At 49.8% G+C, this 20,618-nt stretch overlaps 1 protein-coding gene across 3 annotated transcripts in view; it reads left to right on the forward strand.

Moving 5' to 3' along the window:
* Nucleotides 1-13,345, forward strand: part of Hm13 (histocompatibility minor 13) — a 40,500-nt gene extending 27,155 nt beyond the window's left edge. The window contains exons 8-13 of one of the 3 annotated variants that reach the window (XM_090352131.1): nucleotides 2,586-2,669; nucleotides 4,786-4,822; nucleotides 8,045-8,147; nucleotides 10,253-10,338; nucleotides 11,941-12,090; nucleotides 12,901-13,345. In XM_090352131.1, coding sequence (XP_090208257.1) covers nucleotides 2,586-2,669; nucleotides 4,786-4,822; nucleotides 8,045-8,147; nucleotides 10,253-10,338; nucleotides 11,941-12,090; nucleotides 12,901-13,000 — 560 coding nt within the window. In that variant the 3' untranslated portion in view covers nucleotides 13,001-13,345. Of the gene's footprint in view, nucleotides 1-2,585; nucleotides 2,670-4,785; nucleotides 4,823-8,044; nucleotides 8,148-10,252; nucleotides 10,339-11,940; nucleotides 12,144-12,900 lie in introns of all 3 variants that reach the window. The other 2 variants (XM_090352129.1, XM_090352130.1) reach the window with 2 other exon arrangements.
* The last annotated feature ends 7,273 nt before the right edge of the window (nucleotides 13,346-20,618 follow it).

The following is a 20,618-nucleotide window of genomic DNA, read 5'->3' on the forward strand; positions in this document are numbered from 1 at the left end:
GGATTACAAGCATGGGCCACCAGCTCACTGCTCCCTTTTCCCCGTAAACTTCCTTCTCAAAGATCTAGTAGGTCTCTCTCATCTGGTTATCTGTTCTTGATTAATCCAGCTGTGTTCTTGAGTGACCACAAGCCCTCGCCTCACGTCCCTGGGTCATGATGCAATGTAGTGTGTAGTAAGTGAAAATTGATATAAGCTGGAAGAAGCAGAGAAAAGAAGCGTCCAAAAAACCTGTTGTGGGGCTGCAGAAGACTTTCCAGAGGTGAAACATCATACTGAGAACTGAGAGCATAGGACCTACTCAGCCCCTCTAATACTCTGTCCCACACCTTTTACACTGCCCTGATTTTATTTTTCAATGTAGCCATTTCTTAAAGTATTTTTTAAAATGGTTAATATAAAGGTGATGTACAGAGGGGTTATAGTTACATAAAGTCAAGTAAAGAGTACATTTCTTGGCCAGGTGAGGTGGCTCAGGCCTGTAATCCTAGCTACTCAGAAGGCTGAGATCTGAGGATCAAGGTTCAAAAGCTAGCCCAGGCACGAAAGGATCTGAGACTCTTATCTCCAATTAACCTCTAGAAAACAGTAAGTGGGGCTTGGCTCTAGTTATGGATGGTAGCCTTGAGCTGAAGAGCTCGAGGACAGCGTCCAGGCCGAGTTCAAGCTCCATGACCCACACAAAAAAAGTCCATTTCCCGGCCGGGAGTTTGGCCTGGTGATAGAGTGAATGCCTAGCATGTAGGAAGATGTGGGTTCCATTCCTCGGTACACAGAAAAGGCTGGAAATGGTTCTGTGGATCAAGAGGTAGACCTCCAGCCTTGAGAAAGCCCAAGGGGAGTGTTCAAGCCCTGAATTCGAGCCCCAGCCTACTGGGGTGTGTTTGAACAATGAACCTCAGATCTGAGCCTCCTGGGTAGCTAGAATTAAAGGCATAAGCTACTGGCTCTAGGTAAACTCGTGGTCCCTAAATAAAATCATGCTTTCTAGCATTTACTCTTCACTCTACCACATGCAGAAGCACAAAAGAGAAGCTTTATCTCTCATAGTCCCCCTGCCTCTTTCCTATATTTCAAAATTGGATCACAAATCCGAGTCATGTATCAGCAAGAAAGCATGATTTGCTTCAAGTCCCAGTCCTAGCCTGTGCACCAATCACCTTCTCAGATCATCAGGCTTGGGGACAGCACCAGGTGTGCATGGTAGCAGAAAGGAATAGCCTAGGAGAGCAGCCGACTGTCAGCAATGCCTTGGTAAAGTCAGCTCAGTATCAAGCATTTCCTGTCTTTCTGGTCCCATTCCCTGCTGCAAATGGGTTTTTGTCATGAACTGGGGTAGAGTTTATAGCCACAAATCACTTCTAAATTCCATAGTCTCGGACTGGGAGATAGCTCAATGGTAAAGCTCTTGCCTTGCAAAAGCAATGCTCTGGGTTTGATCCCCAATATCGAAAAAGAGAATTTTTTTATAAGTAAAATAAATTCTGTAACCCCAGCTCGGCCTAGAGGAAACTTAAGTTTGTCCCAGCTATAACATGAATAAACTCCCAGAGACCATCCTTGTTCACCTTCCTGAGATGGAGGCAGAGTACAACCTGGCAGCCTCTCCAGGATTCTACAGCTATGGAAAGCACTGAGAGCCGGGCACGGTGGCTCACACCTATAATCCTAGCTACTCAGGAGGCTGAGATCAGAGGATTGTGGTTTGAAGCCAGCCCGGGCACTAAGGTCCCTGACACTTTTTTTTTTTTTTTTTTTTGCCAGTCTTGGGCTTGAACTCAGGGTCTGAGCACTGTCCTTACGCTTTTCTCAAGGCTAGAGCTCTACCACTTGAGCCTCACCACCACTTCCGGCTTTTTTTTTTCTATGTATGTGGTGCCAAGGAATCAAACCCGGGTCTTCATGCATGCTAGGCAAGCACTTTAACCACTAGGCCAAACTCCCGGCCCCAAGGTCCCTGACACTCTTATCTCTAGTTAACCACTAGAAAAGTAGAAGTGGCGCTGTGGCTCAAGGGTAGGATGGTAGCCTTGAGCTGAAGAGCTCAGGGACAGCACCCAGGTTCAGAGATCAAGCCCTACCACCACCACTACCAACAACAAAAAATCTGGGCACTGGTGACTGACGTGTGTAATCCTAGCTAGTCTGAAGGCTAAGATCTAAGGATCACAGATCAAAGCTAGCCTAGGCAAAATAGTCCATGATACTCTTATCTCCAATTAACCACCAGAAAACCAGAAGTGATGCTGTGGCTTCAAGTGGTAGAGCACTAGCCTTAAGTGAAAAAGCTCAGTGCCTAGGCCCTGGGTTAAAGCCCCACAACCAACAAAAGAGGAAAAGGAAAAAAAAAAAAAAGTACAGATTCTAGGGTGTGAGTTACCTTCATCCAAAGAGCCCTAGACGTGTCCCCATTCTAACCAGCTGTGATTCCAGGCAGAAACACTATCCGTCACCATCAGCCAGTGAACTCCTCTTCACCTCCCCATAGCCCCCAGAAGCGTGTGTGTGTGTGTGGTCCAGGGCTGGGGTTGGCAGCGTGGGTCTGATGAATTCTAGCCAACCTTCGTCCCTGCTCCTCCCTGCAGTGGTGTTTCCCCAGGATCTGCTGGAGAAGGGCCTGGAGGCAGACAACTTCGCCATGCTAGGACTTGGAGATATTGTCATTCCAGGTAACTTCTGGGAGAGGTGCAGGACTGGAGAAGGTACTTGCGAGAACAAGAAGGAGTGCTGTGAAAGAGACTGCTTTACTTGTTGGGAAAGAACAAGGAAGCTCAGGATTTGGTGGAAGTTTCTTCCTCAGCACACTTTTGTGGGACAGCAGACATGTGCTAAGCCTTGAGCTGGGCCCTGGATGGACAACAGTGAGCAAGGCTGTCATCACAGAACTTCTGCTGTAAATAAGCTGTCATGGTGTTTAAAAAAAAAACTGCAAAGTAGTCTGAGATTGACTCTGAAAAATAAAGCTAGGTGCCATTGGCTCATGCTACTTCAGGGCTGAGATGTGAAGTTGTCCTGATGAGGAAAGTCCATGAGACTTATCTCCAATTAACTACTAAAAAATCTAGAAATGGAGCAGTGGTTTAAGTGGTAGAATGCTAGCCTTGAGCAAAAAAGCTCAAGGAGGCCACGTATGGTGGCTGGGTGTGGTGGCTCATGCTACTCTGGAGACTGAGATCTGAGGATCAAGGTTCAAAGCCAGCCCGGGCACACAAGGACCTGAGACTCTTATCTCCAATTAACCTGTAGAAAACATAAAGTAGAGCTTGGCTCAAGGATGAGTCGGTAGCCTTGAGCTGAAGAGCTCAGGGACAGCACCCAGGCCGAGTTCAAGGCCCATAATCCACAAAAAAAACAAACCAAAAAAAAAAAGGCGGGGGGGAGCACTTGCTGGTAAGTGCAAAGCCCTGAGTTGAATCATCAGCTTTGAAAAAGTACCAAAAAAAAAAAAAAAAACCCTCAGGAACTGGACACTATTGTCTCATGCCTGTAACCCTAGCTACTCAAACAGGGTAGGAAAGTTCATGAGATTTATCTCCTGTTAAGCACCAAAAAAAGCTGAAGTGGAGTCACGGCTCCACTGGTAAAACACTAGCCTTAGCAAAAAGTGTTCAAGTCCCAGACCTCAAGTGTGTGTGTGTGCACATGCACACCCCCCCTCCCCCCAGTGGCTTACTCTTGTAATCCTTGCTACTTTTGGGAGGCTGAGATCTGAGAATCACAATTCAAAAGCCAGCCCAAGCAAAAAAGAGACTTCCTTCTTTCCTTTTTTTTTTTTAAGTTGATCATGGGGCTTGACTCTGGGCCTGGGCACTCTCCCTGAACTCTTTAGCTCAAGGCTAGTGCTCTAGTGCTCTAGTAGGTTGAGCATAGCACCACTTCTGGTTTGCTGGTGTTTCACTGGTGATAAAAATCTCATGGACTTTTGTGGCCAGGCTAGCTTTGAACTATGATCCTCACATCTCAGCCTCCTGAATAGCTAGGATTACAGACACGAGCTACCAGATCCCAGCTCACTCCTTCCTTCCCTTCCCTCCTTCCCTCTTTCCTTCCTTCTCTTCTCCTCCTTCCTTTCTTCCTTCCATGCTGGTTCTGGGACTTGAACTCAGGGCCTGGGCACATCCCTAAGGGTCTTTTTTTATTTTATTTTGTTTTGTTTTTGCTCAAGGCTAGCACTCTAGTGCTTTAAGCCACAACTCCACTTCCAGTTAATTTAGAGAGCCACTAATCTCCAACTAACCACCAAAAAAGCCAAAAGTGGAGCTATGACTCTAGTGATAGAGTGTTAGCCTTGAGCCCAGAAGCTCAGGCATACCCAGGCTCTAAGTTGAAGCCCCAGAACCAGCAACAAATCAATATAAATAAAGAAAATAAATTGAGCTAGAGTTGCAGCTCAGCAACAGATCACTTGGCTATCATGTACAAGCTGTTGAGTTTAATCCTCAACACTGCAGCATGCATTATGCAAGTGCATACACATATTTAGGTTGTCTGTTGGTGCTTGTGACCCACACAGAATGTTTTGGTTCTTTCTTTGTATGTCAGTACTGGGGCTTGAACTCGACCACTTGAGCCACAGTTCCACTTCAGTCTTTTGCTGGTTGATCAGAAGTAAGAGTTTCACGGACTTTCCTGCTCCCCTTGTTCTAGAGAGAGAAACGGATTTCTGCTGGCACTTGGCAGTGTTGACCACCGTTTCAGCCCCCAGCTATGGCTCCAGGACTGGAAACACCAGTCCAGGACCTGCTCCTTCCCTGCCACAATCTAACCCTGACTTTCTCCCCACAGGGATCTTCATCGCTTTGCTGCTGCGTTTTGATATCAGGTAAGGGAGGGAGAGCCTACCTGGACTAGGGTTCTCCCAGGATTCACCAGTAGCTTTTGGGAGACTCCTTAGTGAATCAAATTCTACACACACAGCCATCAGAGCAATTCCAATTTCATGTGCATTCTGAAATTTAAGTGCTTCCAGACACATGTCCAAAATGTTTTGTAACATTGAGAATCACAGACCAAGAGTTTAAACTCAGAACAAATGTCCTAGCGGGACATGTAATGCATTCTCCTTGTGCCCTTGCAAGCCTTGGGTTTCTCTTGCTTAAGGTAGTGAGAGGTAAAAGTTATCTTCGTACTCTCCACCACAGTCGGGGAGAGTGCTGAATGCAGGCCAGTTCCAGTTATCAATATCATCCCATCTAGCTCTCTACATGCCCTCTCCTTATTAAGATTTTTTTCAGTGTGCTGTAGAAAATGAGCTCAGGACTGAGGGTCAGTGGAAGAGTGTTTTCCTGGCTATAGGAAATCCTAGATTCTGTCCCTATCACCCACAGAAATAAAATGAAATAAGTAAATGTAGGACACTTAACACAAAGGAGAGAAAGGGGCGGTCCATGGTTGATGAGAGCAGTCTGCTACTGATCTGCTACTCTTTGCTCATGCCCACTACTTGCAAAAAACAGCAGGAGTGATAACAGTGTCATTGAGAACATTCACAAGGCCCTAGGGTTTTGTTTGTTTGCTTTTGTTTTTTTGTTTGGTTTGGTTTTTTTGTCAGTCCTGGGGCTTGAACTCTGGGCCTGGGCATTGTCTCTGAGCACTTCAGCTCACGGCTATCCTTCATCCCCTTGAGCCACAGTGCCACTTCCCATTTTCTAGTGATTAATTAGAGATAAGAGTTTCAGGATCTTTAGTGCCCAGGCTGGCTTTGAACCTTGATCCTCAGATCTCAGCTTCCTGAGTAGCTAGGGTTACAGGTGTGAGCCACTGGGCCCAAATGGTTTTTGTTTTTGTTTTATGGGGGAGGGCAATTGTTTTGTTTTCTTCCTTGTTTTATACCAGTCCTGGAGCTAGAACTCTGGGCCTTGACACTGTCCCTGAACTTTTTTGCTCAGGTCCCTGAACTTTTTTGCTCAAGGCTACTGTTCTACCACTTGGGCCAGGCTCCACTTCTAGCTTTTGGGTCATTAATGGGAGATAAGAGTCTCATAGATTTGCCAGCTAGGCTGGCTTTGTAACTCAATCCCCAAATCTTTGCCTCAAGTATAGCTAAGATTACAGATAGGAGCTTTTTGTTTTTGTTCTTTTGAGCATGCTCCTCTAGGGGCTTGCTTGAATTCAGGGCCTGGGGCATAGTCTCTGAGCTTTTTTGCTCAGGTCCCTGAGCTTTTTTGCTCTAGGCTAGAGCTCTACCACTAGAGCCACAACTAAAGTTCCACTTCTAAAGTTTTGCTGGTTGATTAGAGATAAAAGTTGTACTGACTTTCCTTCCCCCAGCTGAACTTTGATCCTTAGATCTCAGCCTTCCGACTGAGCTCAGCTATAGGCATGAGCCGTCAGCTCCTGGGTTATTTTGTGGTTTTGAGACAGGGTTTCACTTTGTAGTCCAGGCTGGCCTCAAACTCCGAGTGCTTACAAACATGGGCTACCTTGCCTGTCTTTCTGTCTTCTTGATTGTTTGATGCTTTTATTTTGCAGTTCTAGGAGTCAAACTGAGGCATTAAACATGGTAGGCAGGCAGTGGAGCTATTCCCTAAACTCTGACTGCTGGTTTCTTTATGTAGTTCCACTTAGAGCCTCATGAACATAGAGACTTACAGATAACCTTTGTAAGGACCCTGGCCAGTTAGTAGGTAGAGACACAGCAGGACTTTGCAACTCCACCCCTAGCTGTGCAGAAGTAACAGAGAGAAACCCACAAGCTGGGCCCGGTAGCTCACGCCTGTAATCCTAGCTACTCCGGAGGCTGAGATCTGAGGATCAAGGTTCAAAACCAGCCCGGGAGCACAGAAGGACCTGAGACTCTTATCTCCAATTAACCTCTAGAAAACAGGAAGTGGGGCTTGGCTCAAGGGTAGGGAGGGAGGCTTGAGCTGAAGAGGTCAGGGACAGTACCCAGGCCAAGTTCAAGTCCCATAAACTCTCTCCCTCCCCCCCCCCATCCCCCCCCCCGCCAAAAAAAAAAAAAAAAAAAAACAGTATTCATTCTAGGCTAGGCCAGGAGTTTAGCTTAGTGGTAGAGTGCTTGCCTAGCATGCTTAAAGACCTGGGTTTGATTCCTTGGTATCACATACATAGCAAAAAAACAGAAGTGGTGCTGTAGCTCAAGTGGTAGATCTTGAGAAAGCCTAAGGACAGTGCTCAGGCCCTAAGTTCAAGCCCCACTAGTGGCCAAAAAATAAAAAATGAAAATAAATGCTCATTCTACACATTAATTGAGCCTGTAGTCCTTGGTGGGCACCATTCCTGCTGCTTGTGACGGCGACAGTGTTTCACTGGCATTATGCAGGAAAGTCAGGCAGTAGTGGTCCTGGGTTGCCTGTGAGTCATAGGTTCTAAAGTTGATCTTGGATGAACACTTCTAGGAAACCACAGACATTTTTTTCCATGTCTCTGTCATTTATCATATTTAAAAGTAGTTACTAGCCTTCCTGGTTTCTACCTTTTTGTTTCCCAGAGCCTGAGCCACCCATATTAAACCCTCCATTGTTTTTCAACATGTGATTCCTTGGGCTTGCTTCACACTTACTAAACCTGCTTTTTTTTTTTTTTTTTTTTTTTTGACCAGTCCTGGGCCTTGAGCTCAGGGCCTGAGCACTGTCCTTGGGCTTTCTCAAGGCTAGAATTCTACCATTTGAGCCACAGCACCACTTTTGGCCTTTTTTCTATGTATTGAGGTACCAAGGAATTGAACCCGGGTCTTGGTGCAGGCTAGGCAAGCACTCTACCCCTGGGCCAAACTCCCAACCCTAAACCTGCATTTTTTTTCACAAGCTTTTATGCTGACTCAAAGTCTTATAGCCACTGTTAGAGGGTATAATATTTGGCATTTAATCAAAACCACCAAGAAGATGGGCTCCCATTTCTTCCATTCTGCAGAAGAGTAAGCTAGGCTGAGAGAGGAAAAAATGACTTGTCCAAAGACACTACCTGGAAGAAGTAGCAAACTCCACACCCAGTTCAGAGTTCAGATCCCCCCTGCAACTACAGGGCTTCCCCAGACAGGAGCTGGCTTCTCTAACCCTCTTCCTCCTCCCCATCTTCCCTGAAGCTTGAAGAAGAATACTCACACCTACTTCTATACCAGCTTCGCTGCCTACATCTTTGGCCTGGGCCTTACCATCTCCATCATGCATATCTTCAAGCATGCCCAGGTAAGCAAGGCTAAACCCATATGGGTGGGAGTATTGCACTGTCAGTGACAGGCCTGGCAGAGGGTTTGCTTGTCGGTTACACATCCAGAAGTGGGTGCTCCCTGGTGAGATCAGCAGTTTGTGGTTGCAGGGTGTCTGTCTCTGCTCTAGCTAGAATTTTCCATTTAATTTTTTAGAGAGTGAAACTGCCTGGCGAGGTGGGTAGTGTAACGACAGCCAAAAAAGAAGTAAGCGGAAAATTGTAGCAATAATTCATAACCTAATTTTCATGCCATTGTGAACATCACAATGAACTGTTTCACCATCCCATGGTAACCTTTATGAAGCACTTCCTGCCCATTAGTCACTTGTTAGCTATCACACACACACACACACACACACACACCCCACACCCACACCCCGAGTATATTATCTGCAGTATCAGACATCCTCTGGGGTCCAACTGGCCTCAGGCTAGTAGGGGAGATCATGGTGTACCCTTGTTGTGGAGTGTAGCAGAGCTGACTGGAAGGCCTTTTGTGAAGTTCTCCACTATAATTATTCAGCCCTTCTGCAGTCCAAGCCTGAAGCCATTCACTTGGCAGCCACCAGATGGCAGTCTTGCCTTTCCAACTGGACCAGAAGAGGACGCCATTAATCTCTCATAGGCAAGCAACCAGAAAGCTGGTCTTCTCCTTTGTGGGGAAATTGCAGACCTGGGAGGACAGGTCTGTGTGACCTGTGTGATGCAGGTCACACAGCAGGCTTAGCTAGACCCCACAAGAGCCCCAGCCCTTTCTCCAGTCATCTAAGTAGTTCTTTCCCTGAAAATCCTTTTGCATGGGATGGCCCCTTTTCTAAGACACTGATAATTCTAATACCAGTGCAGCTGTTGATGAGAGTTACCTCTGTGACCTCTCTGTGGCTTTCAACTCATTTAACCCTCTGCAAAACCTGTTTCAAGGCAGTATGCATTCAAAACCCTGTAGGAAGGCTCTTAGAGATGACCAGGTAGAGGGCTGTGATCAAACCCAGGGCTTCAGGCCTGTTGGGCAGAATCTGCCACTGAACTACATCCCAGCCCTTTTTAAGTCTTTGCTTTTCTCACCAAATCATCTAAGGGTAGCAGTTTTCCACCGAGTGCCACTGCTTCTCACAGGCTTTGGAGCAGACTGGTTACTGTGATTTTTAGTCCCCACCTCCACCCCCAGGCTCAAAGTCTAGTTCACAATAAAAACCCAATGGCCAGCCAGGCCTGATGAGGAAAGTCCATAGCACTCTTATCTCCAATTAACTACCAAAAAATCTGGAAATAGAGCAGTGGTTTAAGTGGTAGAATGATAGCCTTGATCAAAAAAGCTGAAGGAGGCTGGGTGGCTCACACCTGTAATCCTAGCTACTCAGGAGGCTGAGATCTGAAGATCTTGGTTCAAAGCCAGCCTGGGCACTAAAGACCTTAGGACTCTTATCTCCAATTAACTACTAGAAAACCAGAAATGTTGTTATGGCTCAAAGGGTAAGACGGTAGCCTTTAGCTGAAGTGCTTAGGGATAGCACCCAGGCCCAGAGTTCAAGCCCAAAAAAAAAAAAAAAGAAAAAAATGAATGACTTGAATCCGGCATGCCTGAGTTTCTATCCTCACTTTGGCACTTGCACCTCTGAGGCTTGGATGACTCCTCCCTCTCAGTCTTTCTCTGTAAAAATAGTCACCTGCGAGGAGCTAAGACAGTGGGTCCAGCTCCAGGGTGTCATTGTGCCCACAGAGGCTCTTAGTATACAGTTGTCTTTTCCTCCAAGTCTAGCTCTTGCAGGGATCTCAGCACAGACTTCAGGGTACCTGGGTGGGAATCGCAGGGAGCCAGTGACCATGTGTTCACATAACACAGGCTGTGACAAGTACTTCACCACAGCAGCTTCTCCACCACATTGGGCCCAGTCAAGATTCTCGGGACCCTGAAGCTCTTCCCTCTTGGGCTTCTTTGGTTTCAGTACATTCCCTGCCAAGCAGGAGCTCAGGGTTGGAGCCTAGCAACTAGCCTCTCTGAAGCTAGGCCAAAGCTGCCCTTCAGTTAGGCCCAGGCCAGTGCCCTGCCAGCAGTATCTCACCAGCCTCTGCCCTCTCACAGCCTGCCCTCCTGTACCTGGTCCCTGCCTGCATCGGCTTTCCCATCCTGGTAGCACTGGCCAAGGGAGAAGTGACGGAGATGTTCAGGTAAGCACGGCAGGACAGAGACTCACTCGGGTTCCTGTGCACCTGCGGGCAGCCTGGAGCCTCCCTGGGGTGTTTGTCTCCAGTGAACATTGTTCCCACCACCTGCTCCACTCCTTGCCCTTTCTGCCAGCACCTGGGGGCCTGGCCTGTGGCCACCAAGACAACTTCTCCCTGGGCCAGGAGCCAGGATGGGGCCAGGCCTGGAGCTCTCTAGGCAACCCCCACACCACGTGCCAGCAGGGTCATGGGAAGGGAACAGCAGGTGAGGGATCTGTCTCTCCAGGCTGCCCCTGTCTACCAAGTAACTTGACATGTGACCTCCTCCCGCAGTCAGCTTTCACACAGGAATAGAATAGGACAAGTGGTGGAAAGTGCCCTGACCGTGATGTCGTGTGGATCTCAGGCCGTAGCCCACTGTGTCTCTAGCCTCCTGTCTTTCCCTCATTCTTTACCTGTGCACAGCCAGCCCCACCCCTACCCCAAGGCCTGTGTGACTCCAGCAGGTGTTTGCTCCCTGATACAACCATCCCACTTGCCAGGGACCTAGAAATAGCTGCCAGCTGCGACTAAAGCTGCCCACTCCATCTCCCTGGCCTCCACATTGCCCCTCAAGCACCTGCCAGGGCCTCCTGCGCACCTGGCTGCCTGAAGGGCAGCCAGTGACTCACCCCTCCCCCGTGCCTGCCTTTGCCCTCCTTGAGCTACCTAGAATCCCCAGCCCCTGGCCTCTCTGCCCCTATCTCTCCACCTGCCAAAGCCCTAGTGTCTGTGGCAGGTCGGGTAGGGATGTGAACTGGAAGGCAGCTCTAGGAAACAAGCATGGCACTTGATCCCTGAGTTTAGCACCTCTTTTGGGCACATCTAGCCTCAGATCGCCCCGCCTCATCATGTTGGGGTGAGCAACCCAGACAGGACAGAAAGTGCCCCTTCACCCACTTGGTTACTTTCCCTGAATTCTGTGACACGCATTCACCACCACCACTCCCCCAGTGGTTCTTAGGGAAAGGTGAAGAAGTAGCAGTCTTTCTCTGCTCTTTAGTCTCTTCTGATTCTCCACCTGATCTCTGTTTTACTTTTCTTTATTGCCACTCTTCTTTTTGAAATCCAGTCATCCACCCCCACCCCCTAGGGATTGAACCCAGAGCCTCCTGCATGCTAGGAAGTGTTCTACCCTGAGCTGCATATATTTATTCTTGAATGGGTAACACATTCCCCTGGCCAGAGTTCTACCACTCCCTGGCTGTGGAGAGCCCACATTCTTATGCTGCAGAGACTAGGTGGCTTCACTCCACTGGTTGGCATCTGGTGTTTGGGGTGGGGGTTTTTGGTGGTAGGTATTGAGGCCAGCGCCTGCCACGTGCCAAGCACATGCTCTGCCTCTGGGTACGCATCCCAGCCTTTGATTTTTCAGAGATTTCCACAGCAGCACATTGTTCTTTTGCACAGGTGTATAGTACACCTTTTTCTGCAAGTGATGCTGGCTTCCTACTAGTCTGGAAGTGCAGAGCCAGATGATGCTAAGATGCCCGTGTTCTCTGCTCCTCCACTCTCTGTTTTCCTCTCTCCATCTCCGTTCTGTCTCTGTCTCTGTCTTTCACACAGCTACGAGTCCTCGGCGGAAATCCTGCCTCATACCCCGAGGCTCACCCACTTCCCCACTGTCTCGGGCTCCCCCGCCAGCCTGGCCAACTCCATGCAGCATCAGAAGCTAGCCGGCTCTCGTCGCCGGCGCCATCACAACCCCAGCACCATGTAATGCCTGGCGGGTGCCCACCTGCCTGCTCCCTCACTGCCTGGGGCCGAAGGTAGGGCACATGCTCTAGCTCCAATGGAGAGGCAGAGGGCAGCAGCAGGAGGCAGCTCCACAACCTCAGCACTCCGCGGCCAGCCCATGGGGAGCGGGCAGGCTGAGCCTCGGGGTGTCCTGACAACATGGGGCTCACTGGAGAGTGGTGCTCACTGTGAACACGGCCCTGAGCACATCACTCCTTTTAGGGACTTCCTGTGCCAGTGGGCACACTCCTGCCGCTCAGGCTGATCTCGTGAGGAAATGTGTGTGGTACTTGACGTGAATACAGCTTCTTTGCTGTAGCCTCATCCTAGCTGCCCTTTTTTCCACTGTCCAGCAGAAGGTTTGAGAAGCTTAAAGTTTCCAGGTGCCTGTGGCTCACACCTGTGTAATCCTAGCTTCTTGGGAGGCTGAGGTATGAGGATCTTGGTTCAAAGCCATCCCAGACAGAAAAGTCCAAGAGACTCTTGTCTCCAATAAATTACTCAGAAAAAGCAGGAAGTGGCACTGTGACTCAAATGGTAGAGTGCTAACCTTGAGCGCAGAGGCTCAGGGACAGCACCCAGGCCCTGAGTTCCAGCTGCAGGAACAGCCAAAAAAGAAGCACAGCAGCCTCCTGCAGGGCACAGACTCTGGCTACGACCAGCTGCTGGCAGATGCTGGGCAGGACAGTGGATATGCACTGACCCTCGTGTGCCCAGAGGATTAGGGAGGGGCCTGCAGAAACTGGCCCCACCTCTAAATGTGTATTTATTGTTTTATTCTCTGGTCAGTTATGAGGAGTCCAATCCTAAGGAATCCGCAGCTGTGACAGAACCCAAAGAGGCCACAGAGGCATCAACATCGAAGAGGCTGGAGAAGAAGGAGAAGTGAGGCAGCTGGTGACGGACCCTCTGAGGGCCAGACCAGGTGGGGGGCAGATTGACAAGCAACTTGGGCAAAGGACATCCTCAGGAGCCGAAGGCAGCTCCAGGATGGGTGGGCACCAGAACCCCCCAGCCCAGCCCCATGCCCAGCTTCCCTTCCACTGTGTGTGTGTCCTTCCTCTGCTGCTCCCCACTCCTACAGGCAAAGGAAACCCCCAGCAACCTCCCTGTCCCCCTCCCCAGGACCCAAGCCAGAACTGGGTGTGATTTTTAGATTTTTGTATTGTGAACTGTCTTTGCCTCACATTAAAAACTCATCCCACGGCTAGGTGGGTTCTGTTTCCCATATGCAGCCCAGCGTCTCGTGCTGAGGTCACTCTGTCTCACCTGCCACCCAGAAACCTGTCCACTGGCTACTCCCTCCAGTGTGGGGCTAGCTGGCCAACTCAGCAGACACCCCAAGAATGCCTGTGGGCAGTAGAGGGGGCTCGTAAGCCCTCCCCAGTCCCCAAGGTTTCTTCCTCCCTTCCTCCTCACACCTGCTGGCAGTGAGGGAGCACACAGGTGCTCCATGTGCCCCCACTCACCATGGTAAGAGGTGAGGCGACTACCACAGGGCCGCTCACCAGACAGCCAGCAACTGAAGCTGCCTGACGCCAAGCTGCCCTAAATATGGAGGACCCATTTCTCTCATTTTGCCCATCCCTGGGATTCATCCCAAAATGACTTCTGAAGCCAGCCACGGCTCAAAGGCCACACGCTCAGAGGGATTGGGCCAAGAGCTTGGGACTGCAGGGCCAGTTTCCCTCAGCCTTGGCCTTCAAGAGAGATCCCAGTGAGCAAAGCAGTGGGTGAGGACAACTCTTATCCACTTGCAAGCGGAGTGATGCGGGGAGACTGAGACAGGAGCTGATGGCTGTTGAGAGCCAGGCTTCTGGTTCCCAGCCTAGGGTTCTCTTTGGTCTTGTACTTTCAGTTCAGACACTGAAAATAACTAGCTTGCAGGTCATTTGGAAGTGGCCAGAGGACCAGAGGGTGCACAGTGAGGACATGGGGACGGGACCCGGTAGCAGTGAGGCCTTGCACTGCCCCTGTGTGGGCTATGGTTGGATGCTGCTGTGCAGCTAAGGGAATCGAAGCTGTCTTTCAGAATACAATTGCAAGTTCCTAAGGATTTAGGCAGCTGCTCTCCAGACCCTTGAGACCAAGCCACTTCTTGGTGAGCTCTGAGCCAGTCACCCAGCCACCCGACTCTTCTCATCCTGCAACTTTCTAGTAAGAAAAAGGAGGCATCTCCCAGCCAGGGGGTCCCTTCAGCGACTTCTCTGATCCCTGTGGACTGCAGCTGCCTCCAAAGGGAGGCCGTGTGGTCCTGGAACAAAGCCCCTCTGAGGGCGGCAGATGGGGCGGCAGCCCAGGCACACAGTGCGTTTGGCTCTGTGGCCCACAGTCCACAAAGGCCTCATTGAGTCACCGTCAGCCCCCAGCGGAGGCTGAGGTGGCAGTGGCGCCAGGCGCCTGCCACCTAATGACCATCCTGGCCCAGCCAGATGTTCCACAGACCTCGGCAATGCAGACCAGGGCCCGCCCGGCCAACCGGCCGCAGAGGCCACTCCAATTCCAATTAAGCAGCTTCAGCTGAGCAAACAGCGGGCAGCAAGGCCCAGCCTGGGCGGTAGGCCCAGCCTGCAGAGCCTCAGAGTCTAGACTCCAGATGTGAACCACCACAGCCTGAGTCCTGTGGAAAAATGGCACCAGGCCGGGCACAGATTGGGGCTGCACACTGAGGCTGAGAGGTGGGGTGGGTGGTTGGGCTGGGCCTTAGGTGGGCCTGGTGCCAGCCTCACCCAGGGGTGGGAGTGGTTTCTTGGGAAGCTACTCTAAAACTCCAGAATTGCCCTTGATTTGTTGTGTCCCCTCTCCCCCAATTGCAGAAGATAGGTGAGAACTCCATAGGGGAAAATTCCTGCTGAGAGTCACAGCTCATGAACTGGGCATTTAGTATTTCAGAAACGTTGAGAAGTGTCAGCTCCCATCATCGCACAGCAAAGGACACAAGCTGAAGGACAGTAGTACATCCCAGGACGCATCTGAACCAGAGGGCTTGCCCTCCACGCCCCACATAACCAAGATTCTGGACTGATTCCTTGTGGACAGGGTTGGAGGAGTAGGATTAGGAGAATAGCAACCTCACTCTACTCCTGCACGTCTTCCCTCCACAATGACCGAGGGCAGCCGCAGCATCTCCCATCCTAGCCTGGCCTTTTTTGGGGGGGGTGAAGCCCTGACCTCTCCATGGGCTTCAGACCAGATGTATTAAGACACCACCCACCAAGAGTCACCTGGCTGGAGACAGCAGGAACAGGAAGTCGGGTGCTGTGATGGGAGACAGGTCAAAGGATGTGATGCCACCAGAGAGGTGCCTCCTGGCTGGGGTCCTGGAGCCGGACCTGTAACCAGCTAGCCTTGCACAAACTGGGAAACTGAGTCATGCCCCAAACCAAAAAAGGATGGGTGGCTGATGACAATGGGTGACCCTCCCCTGTCCTCTCCTTACGCCCCTTTCCCCCCCACCGTGATCCCTGGCCCTCTAGGCCTGCGGGAAGCTGAGGTTGGGGAGGAGTCCGCATCCTGCTGGGTGTATCTGGAAGGGTCCAGCAAAGGGGAAGGAAAGCCCCACCTCCTGCCCCCTCCTCCATGGCCACACCTGGGCTCGGCAGGAGGCCTGCTGGCGCCTGGCTCCAGCAGTCTGGGCCGCCTCCCCGTGGGGGCGGCCAGATGGGCCATCAGTCTGCGAGGCCAGGCCCACAGGAAGCACCTCCGGGCAGGCCATGGACACGGACTGGGTTGGCTCCGCCTCCTGTGGGCGGGGCCATCGCTGTCGTGGTCTGGACCCCTGTGCATCCTCCTGTTTTCAGTCTTTCCCTAATGGATGCCAATTTCTCTACCTGTGCCATGAGGCTGCCTATCTTAGATGTTTTTTTTGTTTTTTTTTTTATTGAGACATAGTCCAGACTGGTCTCAAACTGAGCTGCTGCATCCTCAAGGTCAGCTCTTATCGCCATGCACTCTGAAGGGCAATTTCTACCTCTTCTATACTTGGATTTTTTTACTTGGAAAGTAGGGAGAAATTGGACCTCCTTCAACCAGGAGCTGTCTCCACTGAATGCAAACTCTGGAGTCGTAAGCCTGGGTTTTCCTCTCCATGGTTTCAGCCTCCGTATGTGACCCAGTTCCTATCGAATGAAAAACTGAAGGTCTGGGATAATCCCAACACCTGATACATACTGAGCCTTCATAAGTGAACACTCATTACCTTGGGATAACGCATGCCAGTTCTCCTTGGGGGCCTCATCCTCCTCTACCTCCTTGGTAGCTGTGAAGATTGAGTGGAGATCCTTGGGAAATGCATCTTGTATGTCCTCAGTAGATGTGGAAGAGTATCCATGAGACAGTGTTGGTAAATGTGAACGCAAAACAAATATACAGAGGAATTGGGTGGTTTTATAAATTGTCTACATCTGCCCAAATGTCCACAATCCAGAATCACAGACCTGGAAAATAATGAGATGTGAATATAAATTTAGTGGAAAGCAAATTAAGAAGTGAGGGGTCAAGACTCACCTCTCTCACTTGCTTTTCATCACTTCTGGAAAGTGCCCCTCTACTCAGGCTTGCTGGAGAAAGAGAAGCCAGAGGGATGGAGTCTGGAAGGGGGACAGTTTCTACAAGACCAGGCCAAGGAGCTTATCATTGTCCACACGGCGTGCTGGACATCATCCCTTGTATGCATTAGAAATGAGGCCCAGAAGCCTGGGATAGCTCCAGACCAACCACACTGATGACATTCTGTGTTAAAGACAGGGACCAGGGAAAGGATGGATGAGAATTCCAAGCAAGCCATAGGGTAAACCCAAGTCATCCAAACATACCTTGGCAGCAAAGCAGGGTAAAAAACTCACTTGCCCTTACTCCACTTAACCTTTCTTCTCTAGTGAATGTTCAACTTTTTTTTTTCTTTTTTTTTTTTTTTTTTTGGTCTGTCATGGGGCTTTAACTCTGGGCCTGGGCACTGTCCCTGATCCCTTTACTCAAAGCTACCATCCTACCCCTAGAGCCTCAGCCCCACTTCCCATTTTCTGGTGGTAAATTGGAGATAAGAGTCTCAGGTTCTTTATGCCCGGGCTGGCTTTGAACCATGATCCTCAGATCTCTGCCTCCTAGGTAGCTAGGATTAGTCGTAAGCCACCGTGCCCAGCTTGCTTAGAGAACTTTTAAGTGTAAGAGTTGAACATTCAGGGCTGGGAGTTTGGCTTAGTGGTAGAGTGCTTGCCTAGCATGCATGAAGACCCAGATTTGATTCCTAGGTACCACATACATAGAAGAAGAGGGAAAAAAAAGCCGGAAGTGGTGCTGAGGCTCAAGTGGTAGAGGTTCAAAGCTAGCCCATGAGACTCTTATCTCCAGTGAACCACTAGAAAACCAGAAGTGGTTCTGTGGATTCAGGGTTAGTAGGGTAGTAGCCTTGAGCTGAAGGACTCAGGGACAACACCCAGGCCAGAGTTCAAGCCCCATGACCAACAAAAACAACAAAAATCCAGCCTAGACAGGGAAAAAGTCCCTGAGAGTCTTCTCTCCAATTAACTACCAGAAAACTGGAAATAGAGCTGTGGCTCAAAGTGGTAGAACACTAGTCTTTTTTTTTTTGCCAGCTCAGGACCTGAGCACTGTCGTAAGGCCAAACTCCCAGCCCCATGAGTCTTAAGCAAAAGAGCTCTGTAACAGTGCCCAGGACTTGACTTCAAGCTCCAAAACTGACCAAAACAAATAAACCAAAACAAACAAAAAGCCCTAAGCTGAAGTCTGGTGATTTGGCTTAGTGGCAGAGCTCTTGCCAAGCATGTACCCTGCCCTGATCCCCAGTGCTGGAGACTAAAACAGCAGCTCCTTAAGGTCCTTTTGGTCTGGTCGGGTTCAGAAAGAAAGCTTTGAGATGAAGGGAAGTGAGGTGAAAAAACCTAAGGGAACAACTAAGGTAACATTTCCCCATTCTCGAACATTCTAAGAGCAAAGCAGCTGTGGTTTGGGATGCAGGGACTGGATTTCCAGTGTGGAAGTTCACTGTGCCTCCTGCCGTGCACCAGGTTGAGTGTGCATGAGACACAGACGTATGTATGTAAGCCTGCAAGGGCCTCCCTGTAGGCATCTGGGTCCGATCACTCCTGGGCTACGCTGAAGAAAACCTGCAGAAAGAAATCACCAATGGTAGCTGCCGGTGTTATATCACATGCTTCAGATGCTTGGTCCTCACATGGCCCCTCTCCCCGGTGAACTGAGTCTCCATTGTATAGATAGGGAAATAAATGCAAAGAGGACCCACTGGGAGTTTGGCCTAGCAATGAAGACCTGAGTTCAATTCCTCAGTGCCACATATGTAGAAAAGCTGGAAGTGGCACAGTGGTTCAAGAGTAGGGCAGTAGCCTTGAGCCAGAGAGCTCAGGGACAGCGCCCAGGCCCAGAGTTCAAGTCCCACAACTGGTTAACAAAAAAATAATTATCAAAGAGCTGCATACGTTAAGAATAAATGTTATGTTAAGAATATATGTTAAGAATAAAAAGGGACAGGTGTGGGGGCTCACGCCTGTAATCCTGGCTACTCAGGAGGCTGACATCTGAGGATCAGGGTTCAAAGCCAGCCCAGGCACAAAAGGACCTGAGACTCTCATCCCCAACTAACCTCTAGAAAATGGGAAGTGGGGCTTGGCTCAAGGGTAGGGTGGTAACCTTGAGCTGAAGAGCTCAGGGACAATGCCCAGGCCCAGGGTAAGGTGGTAGTCTTGAGCTGAAGAGTTCAGGGACAGCACCCAGGCTGAGTTTAAGCCCCATGATAAAAAAAAAGAATGAGAAAATTCCTGTTTCCCAGAAATGGCTGCTAACACCTTCCCAAAGATGCTTTCAGGTTTGGTTTGGTTTGGGTTTTTTTTTGTCAGTAATGGAGTTTGAACTCAGGGCCTGGGCACTGTCCTTGGACACTTTGTGCTCAAGGCTAGCGCTTTGCCACTTGAGCCACAGTGCCTTTGCTGGCTTTTTCTATGTATGTGGTGTGGAAGAATGGAACCCAGGGCTTTGGACATGCAAGGTGAACACTACCACTAGGCCGCACTCCTGGCCCGCTTTCACTTTTATCTATGTTTATGTTATTTTTCAACCCAAGTCCAGCTAAGGCCCATATTGAATTGTGTTCACCCTTTTGTTTGCAGGGAACCCTCCTATGTTAGTCAGTTGTCATCCCACTGGGACCTCAAGCAACCTTGGTCATGTTAAAGCAGAGCAGGTGGGACAAATAGGCAATCTCCGTGTGAAGGCAGTCTGCACTGAAGTGAGGCTTTAGCCTCTTCCTACCCTCCCCAGATTGATACACCCTAGCCCAGTTCTGAGCCCCTGAAGAAGAGTGGTCCCTGGTGCTCCCGCCACTCCCACCCCCATGGGGCTGCGTCCAAGACTTCCAGGTGTCTGCACACCTGTGTACCTTCCTGCCAAGAGCTGAGTGCCCACCCCTCTCTTGAGGAGACAGTCCATAGCTCTGGCTGTGCTCTGAAGAAGAGGAGAAAGGGAATGGACCACAGCCCTCAGAGATAGGGACAAGAAGAGAAAATCCCAGGGGCCAAGACTCGCAAGCCAGATGATAAGGTGTAGGTCCAGGAGAGATGGAGTCGGGTCCTCTCTGCTTGGTAGATTTTCCGTAAGATTAGAAGTGTGTGTGTAAAAGTGTAAGAATCTGTGCAAAGCCAGGCACTGCTGACTCACACCTGTAATCCTAGCTACTCCGGAAGCTGAGATTTGAGAATCATAGTTTGAAACCAACCAGGAAAGGAAAGTTCATGAGACTCTTATCTCCAGTCAACTACTCAGAAAAAGCTGTAAGTGGCATTGTGGTTCAAGCGGTAGAGCACTAGCCTTGAGTAGAAAGAAGTGAAAGGACACTACTCAGGCTCTGAGTTCAAGCCCCAGGACTGGGGAAAAAAATCTGAGAGTGTTGCCCTGTTCACGGTAGATGAGATCCTGCAGAAAGTGGACTGATCGTTTCAGGCACTTGCCATGCATCATAAGGCAGACACTGGCTGGCACTTACTGGCCAGTTTAGGAACTTGACTTTTATCCCATCTCCTGAGTTCTTGGAAAGCCTGCAGTTCTGGTTTCTGTGTGGTTGTTTTTGCATGGGACTCCATCTTTGGTTGCTCCATCCAGCCTAGTACTGCAACTCAGTCCACACACAGCTTATGCAATTGTGTCTGTGTTGGTTTGTTTAGGAGTGTGTGTTTGTGAAAACATCTGTGAGCAAACTACTGCACTGGTGTGTGTGTGTGTGTGTGTGTGTGTGGAAAAAGAGAGAGACAGAGGGAGGGAGGGAGAGAGAGAGAGGGAGAGGGAGAAGAGAGAAATATGAGACTTTGGGAATGTTTGCATTAATAAAAGGTTTTGTAGGGCTTTGGGGGAGATGAGCTTAAGCCTTGAACTCAGGGTCTGGGTGCTGTCCCTGAGTTTTATTTACTTAGACTACTGCTCTACCACTTGAGCCACAGCTTCACTTCTGGCTTTTTGGAGATTGAAATCTCACGGAAGCC

The sequence above is a fragment of the Megascapheus bottae genome, chromosome 18, assembly GCF_031878675.1.
Source record: "Megascapheus bottae isolate mThoBot1 chromosome 18, mThoBot2.hap1, whole genome shotgun sequence".
In the NCBI taxonomy this organism is placed as follows: Eukaryota; Metazoa; Chordata; class Mammalia; order Rodentia; family Geomyidae; genus Megascapheus; species Megascapheus bottae.